The sequence below is a fragment of the Crassostrea angulata genome, chromosome 7, assembly GCF_025612915.1.
Source record: "Crassostrea angulata isolate pt1a10 chromosome 7, ASM2561291v2, whole genome shotgun sequence".
NCBI lineage: Eukaryota > Metazoa > Mollusca > Bivalvia > Ostreida > Ostreidae > Magallana > Magallana angulata.
The window spans coordinates 27,871,716-27,894,232 of NC_069117.1; the positions used below are offsets into that span (position 1 = coordinate 27,871,716).

General features: G+C 35.0%; 2 protein-coding genes across 3 annotated transcripts; both read right to left on the bottom strand.

Moving 5' to 3' along the window:
• Positions 1-1,402: 1,402 nt before the first annotated feature.
• LOC128155393 (protein CASC3-like) lies at positions 1,403-11,447 on the bottom strand. Of its 2 annotated transcripts, XM_052817084.1 has the most exons (12): positions 11,347-11,447; positions 10,381-10,446; positions 9,608-9,769; positions 8,871-9,001; positions 8,290-8,454; positions 7,013-8,010; positions 6,638-6,796; positions 5,557-5,985; positions 4,395-4,475; positions 3,812-4,101; positions 3,435-3,542; positions 1,403-3,184 (listed from the first exon to the last, which is right to left on the bottom strand). In XM_052817084.1, exons 1-12 carry the CDS (start codon positions 11,419-11,421, stop codon positions 2,489-2,491), a joined length of 3,360 nt encoding a protein of 1,119 aa, XP_052673044.1. In that variant the 5' UTR covers positions 11,422-11,447; the 3' UTR covers positions 1,403-2,488. The 2 variants fall into 2 exon arrangements, with proteins under 2 accessions (XP_052673044.1, XP_052673045.1); XM_052817085.1 differs by lacking the exon at positions 5,557-5,985.
• A 4,399-nt stretch (positions 11,448-15,846) lies between these two features.
• LOC128191274 (uncharacterized) lies at positions 15,847-22,284 on the bottom strand. Its single transcript, XM_052863358.1, has 16 exons — positions 22,154-22,284; positions 21,706-21,807; positions 19,840-20,023; positions 19,683-19,754; positions 19,454-19,534; positions 19,228-19,347; positions 18,914-19,027; positions 18,718-18,810; positions 18,283-18,438; positions 18,033-18,119; positions 17,756-17,911; positions 17,429-17,515; positions 17,231-17,317; positions 16,484-16,558; positions 16,272-16,391; positions 15,847-16,014 (listed from the first exon to the last, which is right to left on the bottom strand). The coding sequence occupies exons 1-16, from the start codon at positions 22,282-22,284 to the stop codon at positions 15,925-15,927; spliced, it is 1,755 nt and encodes a 584-aa protein (XP_052719318.1). The 3' UTR covers positions 15,847-15,924.
• Between the last annotated feature and the right edge of the window lie 233 nt (positions 22,285-22,517).

The following is a 22,517-nucleotide window of genomic DNA, read 5'->3' on the forward strand; positions in this document are numbered from 1 at the left end:
ATTGTTTCTCAGGTGAGTGATGTGGCCCATGGGCCTCTTGTTTAGAAGTACAATGCAGGTTTGAGTGTTAGAAAAAATGCTGTCCTGAATAACTTTGATGTTTCATTACTTTGGATTTGAAACATTAGGCTAGCTTCAGATACTTAGCCTGGTCTCCATCAATAACAATTATGCCAAGAAAATCTTGTCCTACCCCACCCACACTTGCTTAATAGACATGCCTGTTGATATATGTCATGATTCCTATGAAATTTAATCATATGATTAATATATTTTTAATATTAATGTAATATGATATTGAATCGTATGATACAGTATTGTATTATTTTATATATTATATCATGTTATGATATTGCATTATACAAAATGTATCATATACGGTTTAATGTAGATCTGTTGATTGTCGTCATGTCTGAGTGAATAGAAACGGAAGCTCCTGGGATAGATTCCTTCATCATTCTATAATGATTCAAATGAAATATTATTATTGATAAGCAAGAAGTGGTTAACCGTAAGCTACAATTGGGATTTAGTATAATATTATCTAATATTTCATAGGGCTTTTTAAATTTATATTTTTGGCTTTTGGCAATATCAAGATGTACCACTATACAGGTGCCCATGACCTTAACTTTGGTGACAATAGTGCGTAATTAATTAAAATTAGCAAGTCTTCAAAATACATGTACATGTAAGCTTATGTACATTAGCATGTTAGATGTTCATATTTATATTCATGGAATTTAAAGTTACTAGTGTTTCATAATTAAAACCACACATTTGAAAAATCTTTCACATATATTTTAATTATTTTAATTCTTGTAAACATGCTGATTAATTACAGGAAAAAAATCAGATACTACAAAACAAAATATTTCAGAATATCAAAGTTTGACAAAATTATTCACATAAAAATGGTACTTTTCTCTTCAAAGAAGTTGCACACAATATTCATTAATTGCACTGCATATGCACCTTAATATACATTGAAAAACTTTATAAACACTAGCTGTCTTTGCCTTTCTCTTACGACGAAATAAAAATGATGAACCATATACTATTTTTTGGGGGGGGGGGGGGGAGGGTGGGGTAAAAACAAACTTTTTATGAAAAAGTTTCAAACTTTGACACTCCCCCACCCCCCCCCCCCCCCCCCCCCCAAAAAAAAAACTTTCACATTAATACTCTGAATGTATTCATTTCAAACTTAGCAATTTGACATTTGAAGTTCCATATACTCTTTAAAGAGGTGGAGAAGAAAATAATTTCTTGAAAGGTATGCAATTTTAAAATTAATCTTTTATCAGTTTTCTTTGTTTTATATACAAAACACACATTATATTAGGCAATTCAATCATCCCTTTGTTTTCAATGCAGTTTTCGATTAAAAAAAATATCAGCCTAAAAATCTAATAAATTTTATTAAAAAAGACTTCAAACATTATACCATATGATTTAGAATATTCTATGTTTGAGCAGTGAAAAAGTCAAAATTAAATTGGAGATACACTGTAGGTGTACCAACAATGTTTACAAAACATTGTCGAAGTACATATGCATGTATCTTTAAAAATTTTATACGATAACAAAGCGATAATACATTTCATCTGAAATGAGGAGAAATAATTATTGCAATATGCTTAAGTTGGTAAAGCAGGGACATGATGCGGTACAATTTTTTCAAGGTATATTGTATGTTTCATGGTATGTAGTCCCCACCTTTTACACTGTTCATTTTCAGTTTCTCATGCACATTAATACAAAGCAGCAATTTATAGTGCTGTAATTCAAACTTATATAAACCTGGACTTTTGAATGTACACATGCACAATCTAACAGTAGATTTTTTTTTTGCTAGGTGTATGTCTTACACCTATTTACATGTATTTGTTGTCTGACAAAAAACAAAACAAAAATACACTCACAATTCTAATGGACACAAACTTTATTGCAAGGATGCCATTTAAATTTCACATCAACCAATCTTTGATTTTAATAAAATAGATGAGATGACACTGATTAAGTGATATGTGACATGATAAATCACTGTCTTTCTTTACAAACCAGTTCAAAAGACAAATTTAAATTGCCACTGAAATATGAAGTACAGTTGATTGAAAATTTACATTAATAATGGATATGACAGATTGCATGCAGTTTCAAAATAGGTAATGCAATTACCATACATGTATAATTATGTTTATCAAATGATAACCAAAAAAAAATCAAATCCAAGGATTAATATTTCTTCATATTTTGCAACAACAGGTCTTTCTTCACATTGCACAAATGTTATTACAACCGGGTGTGTTCTTTTCTTTTTTTAAAACAAGGATTGATACAGTTTAACAGGTTAGTCAGAAAGCAAAACAACACTTGCTTCAACAAACTTTAAAAACCAAATCATGTACATGTGTTAAGTACACAAATCTGAATCTGAATTGACTGTACACTTGTACACATATGGCAGTAACAACACAACTTTCTCTCAGGTACTGGGGGACTCTATGGACTCTGTAGTGGGTGCACTCGATTCATTCTCCAGCTCGTCTTTGGCGTCAGTAAAGCTCTCCTCATCACTAGCGTTATCCTCTTCTTCAGTCACTCCTTCCGTTTTCACATTGTCCTCCACTGCTAAACCTTTCTCTTCTGTTCCTTCGTCTACTTTCGTATTAGTTTCGACCACAGTATCTTTTGCTGACTCTTTACACTCTGGATCAACTGGCTCTGGTATGGGTGAAGTTTGTAAATTTTCACACTTTTCCTCTGTAGTATTTTCTTCAACAGCTTCATTTTTTACACTAGCATCTAAGGACATATCAAGTTTGCCACTTTTTTCAGAATTAATCTGATCATCCACAGGAACAGTTTCTTCTTTCACTTTCGTATCTTCCACACTGTCATTACTTCCCAAGTCTGTGTTATCATATGATTCAGACGTTCCTTCTGAAACTGCCACATTATTTGAATTATTAACATTTTCTGATATACTATATTCAGTTTGTCCAGTCCCAGGGCTTTCCACTTGGTCCTCCTCAGAACCTCTGTCCTCTTCCACTTCCTTCCTGTCTGATGGCTCCTCCAAGGACAAAGGTTCCTCGAGGAGCACCTGCTCCTGGTACAGTTCCTCTTGTGATGCACTCTCATCTTCCATCACTTCTTTGGTTGGATCGTTTTTCATTTCCTACAGAATATATAAGCATAATAGAAATAGACCATTAGCAAAAACTCATTGTATGGGTCCAATACATCATCAAGAAATGATTAACAGCCTATTTTTACAATCATTTTCAAAATTCTTTGTCAAAATTCATGTCATTAGTTTGGGTTAGTCAAAAGGTATAACCTGTTTTCGATTAAAGTTATTGCATATAGTTCTATCACATATAAATCTTGAGCTTCTAGTATTCAATTACATAATATACTACTTTTACCTTTGGATTTACAATGGGAATGGCAGCTTTAGCTCTCTTTGGAGCTGATCTAAAACCTCTCATTTGTAACTCTGGAGGATAATATATTGTCTGGTTCCGGAACAGTTCCTGAAATAATTCAAAATTGACATCTTAAATACCTTCATTGTTCTGAATTTGAATGAATACACACATGAAATAGGTACCCAGTAATTGTATTTACATGTATATTCAATATTCACACCTTTATCATCCAATTCAGGGAAAATTAACAAATGGCATTTTGACAAAACACTGAGCAATTTAAAATTCACAAAGGCATGTACATATCCACAACAACACTGACAATCAAAAAGTGTAGGACCTGTTTCACATCATGAACATAGCTATTAAATTACCTGTTGTGTGGCCTGAGTTGGACTTTGCTGGGCTCCTATTGATGGTTGCTGTGTTCCTGGGGGTGAGGGGTAGCCTTGCTGATGGGTGGCCAGTGCTGGTGGGGGGTGATTGCCAGGGGGAGGGAAGCCTGCCATAGCGACCGGAGGCACCGGGTAGTTAGGAGTGGCAGCGTACAGCACTCCGGCATTGCTGTACTGAGGGGGTATCATTTGGACTTGTGTTGTCATGGTGGCTGGCTGGGATCCAGGGAAGATGTGCTGAGGGGTAGACATGGTACCGCTGGGCACAGCTAGAAGAGTACAGAAGCAAGAGAAGTGAAATTGTCAGCTTCATAAATATTGATATATCCCCTCTCCTTACATCAAATTCCACAGAAGTTACTAATCCATCAAATTTAACAAAAGTGAAAAGCCCTCAGAGTACCGGTACATGACTGTGTTTCAAGTTGAAAAAAATCAAAATACTGCTAATAGTAAATAATAACTACAAAGGACTAAGGTAGATCATTTGACCAAATCATTACAATACATGAAAAATCTACACTGTTGAGACAGTCTTATTACAGTGATGATTTTTGCTTACCAGTCATAGGGAACGCCACAGTAGCTATAGGGGGTCTAAGCATGGCAGGGGTAGGGTGTGCGGAGAAGCTGGCCTGACTCGCTGTGGAAAAATCATAACCAGATTAAAGCAAGTGTTCATCTTCGTAATACATGTAAAAATACACATCTTTCTGATATGTGAATATAAAAGCTGTGGCGTGTACAATCAATATTTTCTACAAGGCTGAAATGAAGGAAAATTTTGTGTGTGGTCAAGTGTGATAAGGATGTGCATCAAGAAGTCATATATCTCAACCCCTAAATTAAAGGTTTAAGGAAAAAAAGAAGAAAGTATGCAAATGAATTTTTTTAGAGCTGAGAATAAAACAATTCATCTCATGCAAAAATCTTTTAAGGACATCCTTTAGTTGATGGTCATTCCCTAAAATACTCATAAAAATAACATTTATGAAACAATACAAACACAAATCTTCATACTGAAGTAAAAATGGGCCAATAGCATGCAGTGGAACATATATATTATAAACTTATTTTCTTCAGGCACAACAAAGCTATCAGCATTATAGAAGTTTCTACTCTTCCCTCTTCCTTATATAGTAAATCACAAATACGGCTATGTAACATGGATATCTCTTATTGAAAAATGTATTTTAATATACCTGCATTAAAACAAAGGGAACATGGATACATAAAATTTATAGCTCAATATATTTAGATTTGTCAGAAAATTACAGAGTAATTTTGTTAAATGTAAAATAATGCAAGAAACTATTATTTGCAGTTTGATATTTATAACAATGTTATAACATTGTTTAGAAAGTTCTTGATGAATTGCCAACAAAAATGTTCATGTACATTTTATGTGCTGAGATGACCAAATACAGTTGTTTTGTTGTGTTTAAACGATTTAATGTTTCTAATTCTTTGATCAATTTACTGTAAACTACTTAAAAGTGAATTATATTACATTAACCGTGAACATTCATTTAAAAGGTTTCCATATGAAATATTAATTTTTTTTTTTTTAAGAACTGACTTTCAATGGGTTTCCTTTATTAATAATAGCTCTGTATCAATGACAGATTTACCAAGTATTATTTACATACATTTCAATTGCAATTTTCCAAAGTTAAGCAAAAGCATTTGTTTAAAGCATACAAGCAAGAATTAAGAATCTTTACACATCTGAGCCGTCGCTTGGTCTCTGACTTCCATTAGGAGCTTGCCAAACATGTTTTGGCCTTTGAAGTTCTTTCCCGTGCCCCAGAAGAAATTCACCACATCATGAGCGAGTGGTTTGTTGCCGGTAGCCAGAAGGGCTGAGCGGAATTTCTCCACCTGTTTGAACTTTTCGACCAGTATATCTTTCATGACCTTACATCGTTTACTTATCCAGGATTCCGACGGGTTTATGTTTTTTGACAACATTTTGACTTTATTTGCAGTGTCTGCTTTTTTCATTTCTTCAGCTAACTCCTTTTTGTTATGGTACATGGCTTTACTGAACTGATATGCATGTTCTGCGCTATTAAATTGATTACTATCCCAAGTGATTGCACAAGGGAAAAAGTTTGAGAGTGGATTTTCATGTCCTTTGATGAATACAGTGTCTGAAAAATAGTACATGCAATTGTATTGTAATTATAAAATTTCAGTATCAATATTAAATTTAGATTTATACCTTTTTATATTGTTTTTTTGGTTTATAACAATTAAATCACAAACAAAATAGCAATTTTCAAATCCTGCTTAAATGACTAAATTTGTTTCAATATGTTCACTGCAAACCTAAAAATCTGCAAACTATACTTGATTTCAATGAAGAGTTATACAGTTGTTGATATATTTCCTCGTCTGTGATCAATTCGAAGAATTAAATAATTGAAATTATACAATTTAATGTAAATTTGTTGAAACTAGCCTCTAAATAGATCTGAAACATATGATACAGTAAATTATACAAACATGACTTTTTATGTATGTACATGTATATTTAGGTCATTGCATTTAAATGTTGATTATTAGAACTACAACTCTTTCATGCATTTACCATTAATTAACTCTTTTGCATCACAACTTTTGGATGCTTTTAGAGGATACTGATACATGTACATGGAGCCCTAAGAAAGAATATTCGTGCAAATACATGCAGTGCTACTTTGTCCCATTAAACCACTGGTATCGAAACAGTTAAATTGCTGAGAGACATATTACACATGTATGTGCATATATGTACATGTACATATATTCCAGTTGTCTTACCTTGAGGATAGAATTTCTGTCCCTCTATTGGCTGTTCCGTGTAACCCCCTACTTCTGGCATGTTACGCTGTCGCTGAGAGGAATAGCGCTTAGGTTTACCTCCCTGTTCTTGCTTACTGTAGGATTTGTTGTCAAACTGCTGAGACTGTATTGCATCTTCTGGTGTAAGATAAATGGAATAAATCATGTAAATTAGTTCATAAAATGGATTTATATGCCATACTAGGCAAATGAATTTTCCGCATTTGCATTTTAGGCAAGAGTACCTCAGTCATCACTACAAACAACAAAAATTCATTATTTAAAGCCAATAGTTACATCTCATTATAAATGATATGATAAATCAAAATTATCTATGAACCAATAAAATCAAACCTTGTTTTCCCTGCGTTTCTGCTGGCACTGGCTCCTCTGGCACACTGGGTGGAGGCTCCTCCGGTCCTCGACCAGACTTCACACGCCGCTCCTTGGAATAGGACTTCCGCTCACCAACATTCTGTACAATCACAGACTCGGCTACAGGGGCAGCCTGAGGCTGACCCTCCCTCTGTGGTGGTGGGGGGAAGCCCTGTTTACCACCCTCTGCTGGGGACACTGGGGGTGAGGTGTAGGACTCCTCCACTCCTTCACCTGTCCCCTGAAGATCACCCTCTCCAGAGTTCTGCTTCATTCTCTGGAATCTTGGAGGAAAGTTTCTATCTGGCTCCGGTTTCCTGTTGGCCGGACGCCTACTTCCCCTGCCCCCTCTGGACCCCCGCCCTCCCCGTCTGTACCCATCATTATATGACCTTTCTTCTTGTTCTGGGCTCACTCTTTCCTCTCTAGGAGAAGATGTCCTTTCATTATTTGACCTATTATCCCTGCTTGAGCGGTTATCATAATCACCCCTTTCATACTGATCTTGTTCCCTGTTGTCTCTATTGTAATACGACCGATTATCCCTTTCTGAACTATTTCTCCCATCCCTATAACTCCTGTTATCTCGATCCTGACTTGAACGCTCAACTTGACTCCGATAGTCCTGTTCATTTCTTCTCTCATTTTGGTAGCCTCTGTCTTCCTCATACCGCCTTGGCCTTTCCTTGTAGCCTAGCTCTGGGAATTCCTCACGGCTGTTAAAGTCCCCTTGATTGGACCTGTTATAGTTCCTATTTCTGTTGTCATAGTAACTGTCATTGTTCCTGTATCTGTTGTTTCTTCGATAACTTCCTCCCTCTCCTCTTCGCCTGGGGTAACCTCTTCCACCTCGTCCGTTTTCGTCGTACTCCTGTCTTCCACCAGACCTCAGACTGTTGTAACTGTTCCTGTTCTGTATATTATCTCCTTCAGGTATGTAGTCCTGAAACCTGGCTCTTTGTTTAGATCGTGGGCCCCTACAAACATTAAATCAAACACCTTATTCTTTCTGGAATTAAAAAACCAACAAATTAAAGATCCAAGTACTCTTGTTACAAAATGATCTTAAATTACCTTAAATGATTACGAAGATACATACATGTACATGACTTACATATAATATCAACAAATGCATATAAAGGGCTTCTTTTTTTTTCATTAATCAAATAACAGATAAAATTTTGTTGATAAAACAAACTTTTATCTAAAAATTCTGAACATATCAAAATTTCAGCATATATTTTAAAAGATTTTACCTTGGACGGTTGCCCCTGGGTGGGGCTTCTGGGGGGTTATTGCTTTTGGTTATGTCATAGCCATAAATACTATACAATTCTGCCCTTGTCTTGGGAGCCTGCATAGACTCATTGAATCTATCATGCTGCCATTTACCCTCATCTTTCCACAATTTTTTCTTTGGTCTGTTTAAAATAACCAAAAATAAGAATTTATTTTCTAAAATGAAATCGTGTGCATGTTAAATCAACACAACAAAATCAAAAATAATTGTGCTGCATTATAGTACTACAATTTATAATTAAATTGGAGCATACTAATAACATGTGCAGCAAAGAACCAAAATGAATACACTGTATACAGGATTATTTTCACCCTTCTACACATGCAAATGGTTTCGCCCCATCTTAAATTTGCCCAAACACTCTTGTGTATCAAAGAGATAATTTGGGACATTGGTGTTCGCCCAGTCTTAATTTCAACCCCTGACAATGAGGGCAAAAGGGGCAAAAATAAAACAGGGGCGAATATTTCCCTGTATACATTTAATAAATTTGAAGATCATTTACATTTCAGGTTTGAAAATGTGAAAAACTGTTACTTTTTGTCGTCCTCCTCCTGTTCGTCCATTGAGATTCTCATGTCATGCTCATAAAAAGCGCCCCGCTTTGGAACATAGGCTGGATTCTTTTTGTCTTCGTCATCGTCAACATTTTCAGCATCAGGCTGTTCCTGTAATTTCAAGTAGATACATGAGAGTAGATCGGAGTTTATCGTAATTGGAACAAAGGAAGTAAGAGAAAAGCTGTCAGTGCGACAGAAAGCCAGGTTTTCTTTTGTGAGAACAGTATCCGTAATCTATTTGTCAACCCTGGATTGATAAACATTATCTATCCAGAGAAATGGGTACTCTATATGCAATATATTGTCAAAATATAACAAAGTTCAACAGATGGTATTTTTTTCCATAAATTATCAAAAATCTAAATCCAAACAATATGCATATATCTCTGATATATGTACAATTAATTTGCAAAATGATAAGTACCTAACTTGAAAACAGCAGGAGTCATCCAAACAATAGGGGTACCCTATATGCAATCGTATGTGGAAAAAATGACTAAGTTCCACAGCTGCTATTTTGTTCATAAATTATCCAAGTAATATACACATCTCTAATATATGTACAATTGATCTGCAAAACAACAACTTCTAATCTTGAAAACTTCAGGTGGAGTTATCAGTACCACAGGGGTACTCTTATGGCAGTCGCCCGCCAACCCGCCATATTTCACCATATTCTTTGGAAAACCCAGTTCAAGATTAATGGTTCAATACCTCTCCATCTCCACTCTGTCTCTCTTCATTTATCCCTTCATCTCCTTCCACAATAACACTTTCATCCTCTTCGTCATAGGACTCGTCATCTTCTTCACTTTCATCTTCATCAGTCTCTTCTTCCTCTTCATCTGTCTCTTCCTCCTCTTCTTCATCAATATCCTAGAAATTAAGATATAACATATATCAATAGCGGAAATAATTGTATCGGTCTGTTTAACTATAATTACTATCATAAAAATTTAATTCAAGTTGAAAAAAATGGTACCTTTTCAGATTTTGCATTGCTTTTTAAAAGTCTTAATTATATAGGCCTTTAACATACATGTATTTTATTATTTCAAGCTTAGTAACTGATTATAAAATCTAATCAAGAAATAACTTGCAAGTTTGTGCAATTGTCATTAATATATGTATGAACCCTATAATGAGTTGAAAAAAAAATCTGACCTACCTACCCCATTTTAAAATTCAATGAAATAGGAAACACAATTTTTTTTTTTTTTTTTTGCTTTAACAATAACCTTGTCTCAGCAAGTGTGCTTGATTGGTAGCTGGAATTTTTGGGATTGGTGCAATTACAATCAAGTACGCCAGAATTTGATTCTGATGTAGTTCTATCAATCCCATGTTGAGAGGAGGTGTGAGAGGAATTAAAGATCTCAGCAATTACTGTATACATTCCAATTCCATGCAGTTTTACTTGATTGGTGGAATTTTCACAACTCTTGGTATTGAATTCTGACTTTACAATCAAGCATGCCCAACATTACCTTTTTTACAGCTTGTTTCTGCTCGCCCTTCTCAGTGTCATTTGTTGATGCAACATTTTCACTAGCCTAAATGAACAAATTCAATTGATTAAGCAACATAATTTCTTGATGAAAATAACAAATCCATGCAGTAGTCAAATTTCAGAGTTTAATGCTAAATGTAATTATTATCTCTTTTCATAACTTGATATTTCAAATCATGGGACATATATAAAGCATACAGATCTACATTAAATGTCCCAAATATTAGTATTTCACTTCATTGGCCTTATATAACAAGTAAGCCCGTTGGACGGTTTGACTCCCGTTTGGTGGTCAAACACCTAAATGGTATACATTTTTACCTATTAAATGGGACTCATTTTTCATTGATCTCGGATTATGTTTTACTGAAGAAGAAGTGCATCATGCTAACCTCATTCAAAAACTACTGTCAATGAAATTCATCTCTGAGTTATTGTATAGATAATGTGTTTCTGTCTTCAAAAAGATTGGTTTTATTCAAAATAAAACAAGGCCTAGCTCATTCCTCGAACTCTTTTTTACTTTCGATTCCTATCATCCAAGCAAGTGAAAAACAATTTCAGTCAATGAAAGAATCATGAAATACGTATATTAATAAGGCGTTCGACCACCCAATGGGAGTCAAACCACCAAACGGGAGTTGGTGCCTAACCTGATGAAGATAAAAATATCCTGATTACGGTATAAAAATGAAAGTTCCTATGACGGAATGTAATATAAAAACTTCATAATATCAATCATCTAATCATTTCGAAGTAAATACTTTCTTGTGACTAAACGCTTTTTATTCATTCGCTTGTAGAAAAACGCTAGCTTATGTTCTACAAATTCGAGGAAATTCGAGACATTCACCATGTTCGCTTAATTATTCTGATATCTCAAAATCATAAGTTACAAAATTACAGGCAAAATAAAAAATTATATGTTAAAATTGTTTCATACACCATGCGTCTGCTCGTTTTGTGAATCCTCCTCGCTCTCGGCTTCTGAATTTCTTCGCCGTCGCCTATCCGCCATTTTCTCAACAAAACCCGTGCGGTACCCCGTCAATGGGTTTGAGATCTCGATCCCGAGCCAATAAATTTAGTAAAGAAAAATTACTCAATTTTAAGGTATTCAATGTATTGAACAATTTTGAATCATTTTAAACTAGTTAAATATTTATTGCTAGATAACTATCCAAGTGAAATGAACCAAATTCACAGGACAGACAACATATAAGGAGCCGGTCATTTTGCACCTATTTTTTTTTTAAGAGTTATCTCCCCTTGATGAAAAAAAAAAGAAAATTTTAACTTCGTCAAAATATCTGCGGTAAATGATTCATTTAATTTCATATTTTAATAAAGAGAAAGTTTATGCATGTATTCACCAAGAGAGTTTTGCAAATTTTAAGTTACTTTTTACAATATCTTAAGAAAACATACGTTGCCCATAGACTTCAATGCAAAATTCCAGATGTAATTAGTTGGACCATAATCAAAATTTTGAAAATTCCTTTGGTGGACTATTTTTATTTGATAATACCTTCAAAATGATATCATGATTAAGAATATCGGACCATTCATTTATTAGGTACAAAATGTGGTCGTTATACATCGAATACCTTAAAAGATGATATTCGGTCAGGTAGCACCAGGGAGAGGGCGAAGGCTACCCCTTTAATTTCCTTTTTACGGAACATATATATTTCCAGAGGCATAAAGAACATGTTATTTATGTTTCTGATGGTTCTAATATTTCCATATAGAAAAAATGAATCTTTGAGGAGGTGCCCTCCCAATTTTTGGGGGAGCAGGTAAAATTTTCAAATGTAATTTAAGTGTCTTCCCCCCCCCCCAACGGATTAGGATCTTTTTTTAATTAAAAGATACCCTTGCTCTTATAATCCAATTTGGATAAGTCTGGTCCCTTACTTTAAGAAAAAGAACGCCACTACGTGCCTGGCTGAAATGTGAGGATGAAATTTCAGCGCAGAATGTTTCTGTCGCTATATAAACTGACAAAAAACATGGTTAAAGGTAACAAATTAATCAAGTGATAAGGCAGGGAAGAGAAGGGAACCGGAATATATAATTGATTGACTGAGAGATAAACTAAGGATAGCAAATATATTAACGACAGCTACTGGTTAGCATATACCCGGAAGAAAGACGAACTTTCAATATCTTAATTTGATATTTCACGTCTTTAAAACTATTGTTTCGGAACTGCTTATATTGGAATCATGAACTGTTTCTTGGTAACCATTTCGTTTCTTCATTTCGTTGTTATAAACGTCATTTTAGGATTTGGTAAGTCAATTTCAATTCGATCGTTATTTAAAACCTAGATGTATGATAGGTGGGGTGGGGAAGTGACCCAGCTGTAACCTCTACAAACATCTAAATACTTACTTGAAACATGCCTTTACAAACAATCATTATTGTATTAAAAACCGCAGTGCGTAATATGTGTGTGTATATACTAGTATGTTAAAATAGTATTTGCAGAGACATAATTAAAGGCCTAATTGGCCGGATGTTTCATTATTTATTTTGTATTATCAGAGATCGACATAAATACAGTTGAACTTCAATATCTCGAACACTATTACATGTAACTCGAATTCAATGGATAAGTCAAAGTGATCTGTAAGTCCAAACCACTTATTTTTTTAAGCATTTTGTCCTCTATATCTCGAATACACGGATATCTTGAAGGTTTTAAATGGTCCCATCTAGATCGAGATAACGAAGTTAAAAATTGTAATTTGTATATGTAATTTGTTATAACTGACTTACGTACTTACTTCCTGGCTTACTTACCCAGCTATATCTGGTTATCATATATATAGTCATATATTCACATCCACTAAGTATTATTCCCTCTATTTCTTACGGAAACTTATAGTTAATTCATAGCTCTATAGAAACAGCCAGACTGAAATCTACACGCCCCGTTTATCGATTGGTCGAAAATTACGGCGGCTGAAATCTGACAAGAAAGTGACAGGATTGAATTTGACACGCCCTGTTTATCGATTGGTCGAGACCTACAACTACCTAAGAAAAATCACGGACTGCACGAACTAACCATGATGATGTCAGACTCAAAGTCTCACTGAAGACGATTGGGCTGTTTCTTTTAGCTAACGTACTTATGTACATTAACAGTAGTTTAGCGAATTTTACTTACTTTTTACGCTCAATTTATTGATAAGTTAAAATAAAGATGTTAATATAAACAATAAAATGCTCACTTTGGTGATTCATGTGGGTTATGAAGGTAGCGATCATTGCAGAAAAAGTTTACCTAACGCGCTAACGCGGGTTATGTATTTTTTCTGCAAAGTCGCTACCTTCATATCCAAAATGAATCACCAAAGTGAGTATTTTATTGTTTAAATAAATGGAAGATACTCTTGAGGTATGCTTTGATGCAAAATTATATCGATCTCTGGATTGCACAGCTAGATGTATTTGTCCTGTCTAACGTTTTTTAGCCGGGCTCTGCTGAAAGCAGAGTCCTGGCTGTAGACAGGCAAATCGCTAATGTTACTATAAATAGCACAACTTTAAAAGTAAACAAAAAACCAAACAGCATCGAAGTAAAAGCTTCCGCTATACCAAATAGTTACAGAAAGAGCCACGTTTTGTCAAAAGTGTTGGCATTTTTTTTTTATTTCAAGAGAGTTGTCTATATCTTTTAGTTTTCTTATTAATAACGTGTTTTAAAAACAAGACTATGCATTTTGGACACATACAATGCGCATGAATTTCTATGGACTTCTTTGCTGCGCGGTGAGGAAATGGAGAAAGGATATGTCCTTTACAAAAATTTAGATTATTGATAATCAAAATTTGTCATGTACAAAACTCTAAGACATTTGACGTTTTTACTATCATGAACTTCGATAAACGAGTAAATGAGATTAACCAACATTTGAACGTAACAAAAGCTTTTTCCGAACAAGAGCCATATTCAAACCCTGAGAAAGTATTTTGATTAAAATCGCGCTAAAATTTAGAAGAAAAACAAAATAAACAGAAATAAAATCTTTGACACGATAGATATATAACCGTTATGCTTGTTGCAAAATTCAAGGCAGCAACTGTTGAACTGACATATTTTTGTTTATAGCCGTTTGCAAAATTTGGTCGCTCTCTGACGATTTGCCGACATTAAAAGCATGAGAGAGAGAGAGAGAGAGAGAGAGAGAGAGAGAAAGAGAGAATATTTCAGTCTTTACTACACAATATGCATAAAAACACACCAAAAGAGCCCGGCTTTCAGTACTTCAGTACTTTGATTAAGTATTGGTATTCTACATGGACATAATGATAACAGCTCATATGCTAAGATCAATCTAAAGAGGTTGGGGTTTTAATTGTGGATTTTCTAAAATTGTTACTGAAAAACTAATACTGAAAAACTGTTCTGTATATGTAGATGATTTGTCCAGTGGAAAACCGACGATCACAGAACCACCTCAGAATGGGCTATGTGGTGAATCTGGGTGCCACATCGAGTACACGGTGGATGGGGATCTATCCACGTGTGCTATGACAGAGGAGGGTACTCCAGACACGTGGTATGTGGATTTGCTTCAGGTGGAGAACATTGCAAGGATTTGGATTAACTATAAAATGCCGGGTATAAATACGAAATTACTTGATTTAAAGTACCTTTATTCGGCGCTTATGAGAGAGAGAGAGAGAGAGAGAGAGAGAGAGAGAGAGAGAGAGAGAGAGAGAGAGAGAGAGAGAGAGAGGAGAGAGAGAGAGAGCGAGCAAGCATCTGATGTCGTCTATATATATTTGTGTGAAGTCGGTTGAGTGTCATTGCGTCAATATTTCACACAGCAGGGCAGATCTTGGCAAACAACTTTCCGGTTTTGACAGTCTATGAATATGAATGAGCTTCTCTTAGCGAATTAGAAGAAAGCAGGTCAATATTTGACAGCTTGTTTTGATGAGCAAACGAGATAGTAACATCCCACAGCAAGTCCAAGCTCCTGTTAAAACGGTTCTACCTCGTCAAGAAAGTCGATTCAACGTAGACTCACTCTGTGTATTTTCTTATTGAATTGCAATTTCTTAGAAGCATTTTAACAAGAGCTTGGACTTTGGGTAGTTGTGTCAAACAGCAATGTTACGTAGGCCTGTCTATTTCATTATAGGACTCTCAACCATGGCTCTATGAAATCAACAAGATTTGTCTGGCTATTGGTCAAGACAAATCTTACGCAATCGGTATATATTTTGCTTGAAACTAGCGTCATTTTTAACTACAGTGTAGTTTTGATGCAAGAAATATAAAGTTACGTCCTACTGAAAGTCCAAGGCCTTGTTAAAATGGTTCTATTTCCAAATTTTCCGAGATAAAAAAACAAGTCAACAACATTTAAAAGAAATACATTATTTTATTACAAATAAATAGTTATAAATATCTTTGGCACGGAAATTGTACATGGTATTTATTGCAATTAGTAACTGGCAAAAATCTATAATTTTATTATGCAAGTCTCTATTTCATTAATTAAAGGCCAAATAATCGACGTAAGAAGTTGCGTCCGTTCTTTTGATGCTTCTTAACTTTCTTCTCTTTAGTTGATTTATTTTCTGCCTCCTGAAATCAATTCAAAATCACATTGTTCAATGATGTTGTCATAAACATTAAATAGACATGTCATTCTGTACCACAGGTGATTTGACTTAAAAATAAATAATTTTATTAAAGTTTACTAAAACGTCTTCAGATTTACTGGCCAAATGCATTTTTTTTTCAATAATATAGAAAATGATCATGAAATATTATAGGTAATCAACAATTTCATTTTTACAATGTCAAGAATATTTTATCTACATGATATTCAGAACAATTACCATTGCTTTCATTGGTGGACCCCCAGCAAGCAACCCATCCCTCATCTTTCTTTCTTTGTCCAGGTGCATGTGATTTACCTCAAAAGGTAAAGGCGTTTCTTGTTCAGGCTCTTCAGTTTTCTATGTGTAGAAACATCAATGTAAAGGACATCTTTATAACCTGCTCAAAATCATTACGTCTTGTCACAATCAATCTATATAACTGTTTTTACCTTTTCTAACTTAAATCCATCCAGAGCCATTGGTCTTGACATTAGACTTATGTACACGTTGATGTCTTCTTCGTCCTGATAAATAAAAAATCACACAAAAGTTAGCGTACAATAACTATTGTCGTAAAACAAATTACTCCGATGAATTATAACAAAAATTCTTGCATGATACTATTGTCTAGTGAAAACATTTAATTTAATTAAAGAAACTTGTACGTGTAATTCCAAATTAGTATAGATCACAAAGCAGTGACGTCGGAAGCAAATTGAAAGGGGGGGGGGGGCTAGACTGATCATCAAAAATTTTGACAAGCAAAAGAAGAAAAAAAGGGTACTTCCCAAAACCATGGAAATCCTAATCGGGGGGGGGGGGGGGGGGCTAGTATACCTATAACTTCAAAATTTTTTTTCTAAAATCTTGCCTACCAAAAAAAAAAAAAATCTCCCAAATCATGAAATTCCTAATCCGTAGGGGGGGGGGGGGGGACTAGTATACCTATGACTTCAATTATCACTATTATTTATTTATTTCTTTCTTTCTTAAAGGTAAAGTAAGGAACAGTTTGCTGCGAGAAAAAGTTGGAGGGGGTGGCTCCTCCACGATACTATGTCTCTGATGGTTAGGCATAACTTTGCAAAAAAAAGTGGGGGGAGGCTCAGCCCCCCCCCTCCACCCCCCCGGTTCCGACGCCTATGTAAAGTATGCTTGTATATATATGAAGTTTTCTTTCCTGAATGTCCACTAACCTCTGTGGAACTGTGGATGGATTCGGATTCAGTGCGAGGTACTACTTGGACTTGCTCTTCTGCCTTTTCTTCCACAGTTTCCACTTCCTACAAGTTCAATATTCATTTAGTTTTCAAATATTCATTAAGTTTTCATTAAGTCAAGTTACAGGGGGTGGAAACAATATTTAATACAATTTATCACAGAATAAAATGTACCTTCAGTGTATCGACAGCAGAAACAAATTTCTCACGGCTCCATCTTCGTTTGAAATAGAAGTGAACTGCATCATTTGGTGCAAATGGCTGAAAATAATGAAACCAAGATACAGGTTATCGTCTCATGGCGGTGTTATTGCTAAATCGGCTTCAAAAGTAACTATTTCAGCAAAAATTTGAATTTCAGCAATATCTTATACATACATGCATCAACGAATAATTTCAAGTTGACCAAATCCCATAGAACAGCTGCAGTTTTACATGTTTTTAAAATTCTGTGATATAGGCTATATCATATAGCAGTGTTTTTCAAGGCTGTACATGTACCTCTAGATAATCTAACTTCATCCTCAACCATTCCATCAGTTGTCTTCCAGAATCAAAATCTGGCTTGGTTTCTTCATTAGTTGGTTTAAGTTGACTTATGTCGAGATCAGAAACTTCTGTTTCAAGTACATCTTCATCGTCTTCGTTTTCCATTTCCTGTGAACAACAACCATTTATTATAATAAATAATTTATAGTTTAATATCGATTTAGTTTTCAAACGAGAATATAGGGGATGGAAACGATATTTAACACAATATACCACAGAATATTCGTACCTCCAGTATATCGACAGTAGCAACAAATTTCTCACGGCTCCATCTTCGTTTGAAATAGAAGTGGACCGCATCATTTGGTGCAAATGGCTGAAAATAACAATTCATTGTGAATATGCATAGACACATGTCATTGTCTCATGGCGGTCCTGTAATTATTTGTAAAAGCTAACAATTGCAAATTTTCCCGTTTTTAACCATTTTGGGATGTTGCTGTGTTTAATTAACACATTTATATTGCGAGTCAATGTACCTCTATATATTCTAGTCTCCTCCCCAACCATTCCACCAATTGTCTTCCAGAAACAAACTCTGGTTTGGTTTCTTCGTCAATCGGCGTAAGGTTACTTGTGAACAGATCAGAAGCATCTGTCTCTATTTCATCTTCTTCGTCCTCATTTTCGAATTCCTGTTAAAATTAAAACAATGGCCATATATATATGTATATGTTCATGTCTATATATATTTATCGCCTGAGATTTAAAACGTGTTCTTTCTTGCGCTAGTATTGATATAGCGAAATCTTTAAGGAAGACAAAAAACCTTTCATTTCTTGTCTGTTGGATTTAGAGTTGCCATGAGAACGAGATTTTTTAAACTTTAATTTTTTTTAAATTGTTTTTTTAAACAAGAAATACGTCCTATTTTTTTTTTTTTGGAATGAGTGACATATTAGTTGTTCACTTACATCCAAACATTCCATGTTAGAATAATACTGGAGGTCATCTTTTCTCCACTTTCGGAAAAAGTAATAGTGCGTCTCATCTTGATGTTGAAAAGGCTTAAGAGTAATGAAATAAAATTAATATTCAGATATAAGCTCCAAACAAAATGTAAATGGATTTGGATCTTACTTCTGTGAATAACACCAAATCGTCGCTTACTTCTTCATAAGGAATCTGGAGTTCCAACCATTGCAAATATTCAGTCCCGGTTTCGAACTCAACTGAGAACTTCTGGTTGCTTTCAACTTGATCATCATATCGTTTACCAAAGTCCTGTTTCAATGAAAAACAATTTATCAGGTACATGATCATTTTTTGCGTCCATTCCTTTTTTTCCAAGAACATGTTCTCCCACCAACCAACCCCCCCCCCCCAAAAAAAAAACAAAAACAAAAACAAACAAACAAGCAACAAACAAACCAAAAAACAAAAAAAAAAAAAAGCTCGAAAAAAAATTTCATCTAGTAGGCTACCTCTTTGCACAGAACTTGGTTCCTCAGCCAGTCCAAATATTCAGCCCCATATTTGCAGTTGGGAGAAAACTCTTCATTGCATGCATTTTCCTCATCAACATCATAATCATAGTCCTTTTCCTATAACAACAGACATCTTTTAGAAAAGAACAAAATCTAGCCCATGTTTCCTTGTCAACGTCAAACAAATAATTGCAGTTTCATGAAGAGCTATTTTTACACTGACCTCTATAGTTTCTAGTTCTTCTGAATATTCTCGATATCTGAAAACATCCGCCAGTTCCTTTTCTCTGTCTGGGTCGTAGATCTGGGATATAAATTATTTAGTTGTTATATCAAATATTTCAAATATTTCTGTTTAAAATGCGTCGAATTATTATACGATTTTCACAATTTTTGCAAAAATATTTGGATTCCTTTTTGTTGAAAAAAACTTGTTGAGTGACTATACCAACCTTTAATAGCTTTGCTATTTCATCATCCTGTGTGCTTCCGTTGTTCTGAGATTTGTTGCAACATACAGTGGTCTATGGAAATACAAAAGGATAATTGGAAAATTTACAAATTCTGAGCAATTTCATTTACATCATGTATTCATGTAATTACTCTAACCTTTGCAATGCTTGCTCTAAGTTGTTTATCCTCTAATTCTCTCCTAAAGTTGTCAGTCTGGTAATCATGGAATGCGTTCGCTAATTCCTCCATTCTAGCCAGCCTGGCTTCAATGCTCCTTAAAAATTCCTCTCCGCTCATAAATTCTGGTTCCTTAAAGAAATCATTTGAAATGGAGCAGAATCTTAAAATTAAAAGGAAATATGTCATAGAACTTAACATGTAACTTTGTTTGCCCGTCATTGGATGTAAACAGTCTCGTTACAGGTTGGTATTTACCATTTCCACTTCTTTAAACTCTCTGCTACCTCTCTTTGTTTGCTGTGAAGCGTTATGACTTTCCTTGGATGCGACAGTAACGTCATAATGAATGACGTCACTGTTCATTGTGACGTGATTTGATTGTCTTGATGAGAGAGAGAGAGAGAGAGAGAGAGAGAGAGAGAGAGAGAGACATACAGACAGACAGACAGAGAGCGCACACCCAACATGTTGCAAATTGTAAAATGTAAAGATCAACGGTATGGAGAATTTTTGTTCAAAATGCATCCAACTGTCAAATGTAGCATTTGCAAAAAAAACGTAGATAAATTCATTTATCTTTTAGAACCCAATGAAATATATATCTAAATACGTTTCATGGGTTTTTTTTCAGATCCTTCTGAAACTAAAAGAAAGGTTCACAACTATCAAGTTTTTCTTTCCAACACAACCCATCGGCAGGAAGGCTCTCTCTGTATCGATGATACTGGTCCAATTTTCCCCTTGCCCGGCGTAGTGAAAAATTGTCAAGCTCTTGCTCGCTTTGTCATATTTCACAATGCAATTTCTCATGGATCTGCAACCACCTTCCATTATTCTCAAATATGCGAAGTAATGGTGGAAGGTAACCCAGTTTTCTCTTTGAATTTTGCGGAGTATATATTTCTGTAAGGCTGATCGATACATGTAAGGCTTATGCATTAATTTAGATGTCGTACTAGCTTTTAAAATTCTTGATCAAAACTTTGAACAGAAGTTTATTAGGTTTTTTTTTTTCTTGGCCTTATTCCGAGTCGTCAGCGAGAAGTGGGAAAAATAAAGTTATCAATTTTTCAATTCCTTTTCTTTCTAAAACACAGGCTGTAAAAGGAGCGGTATGTACGGACAATACTGTGACAAACGCTGTCCAGACAACTGTGGGGGTGACACGTGTACAGCGGACCTGGGAGACTGTTACAGCTGTACTGATGGATGGGTGGGACCAAAGTGTCAGACCCGTAAGGCAAACTCAAGGAAAAAAAGTCTTTGTTCATTCCATAATACATGTTAATTGTTATATCTTGTAATCGCACTGTTGAGCTTGTATATAATTATGTAGAGTGTCCTTTCGGGAAATACGGACCAGACTGTAGAGAGAATTGCAGTGGTCACTGTCGAGGAAACATGACATGTGACCCGTTCTCTGGTTTCTGTAGGGAAGACTGTGAGTCAGTAGAAAGGAAACATTGTGCTTCACGTAAGTTAATAAGATTCACATTCAAATATTTTAAATTTACATTATAAAATTACGAAAAATATGCCTTAGTCAGACCCCCCCCCCCCAAACTCAAATAACCCTCGGGACACCCCACCCCGGTGAAATTTTGTGGATCCGCGCATGCATCGTATTCTATATCTAAATATTACTTTTCTAAAGGACAAAAAACATAACTGTCGAACGGGATTTGTTTTAAATATATTTAATATTTTGAACCACTTGATCCCTGGATGTAATTTATTTTGCAACATAGTACGTACAATTACAACAATACAATACGCAGAAAAATGAATGGAATAAGATGTTTGTAATAGAGCCTATGTATTCTCATGTAACAGTGTGTATGCCTGGCTGGTATGGGAAGGATTGTTCCCGGCGTTGTAGCAAGAGCTGCTTGAATGCTAGCTGTGATGTTACCCATGGCACATGCCTCTTTGGACGTAAGTGAACTGTGTAGGTATAAAAGACTATTAAATCATACCCAGAACACTATCATCGATGAACACTCAGCTAACTTTTCTTCGTTTGTGTTCCGTTTACTTGGAATTTAAACAGCATCAAAATATAGTTTTTACTACATGCATTATAGATTATGTAAATATATGTCACACCAAAATTATTGGAATTTTTTATGGAAAATACTAACTTTATTCTTTTATTGATTTACTTATATCTGCAGATAAAAGTGACCTGTTCCTCCGAGTTTTTGAATGATCAGTTATGTCTTTTTTTTTGCACTCAATTATATTTTTTGCACTCAATTCTTCTTTTAATTCAAAGACACACTGTCACTACCACATCATGATGACGGCACCCCGATTGCGGTAGTTGTAGGAGTAACACTGGGCACCCTCCTTGTTATCATCATTGTCATTGGCACAGTTGTCATTGCTAGGTAATATGCATCCATATTCTATTTGCACCATATTGTCCCAGTATGAAAAATTTTGAACAATAATTTTGTTCTCTTCATTGATACAGGAGAAGATGCAGACAACAGGCTGGGGATCAGCAGTCGTCTAATCCCAAAGACACTATAAACACCAGAGGAGATGTACATGTACATGTTTATGAAAAACTGAGTTTTGCCAATGATCACATTTGACAAAACCAAAAATACAGCCTCTGTGGTGTTTGTTTTTTATCAAAATATGTTGAG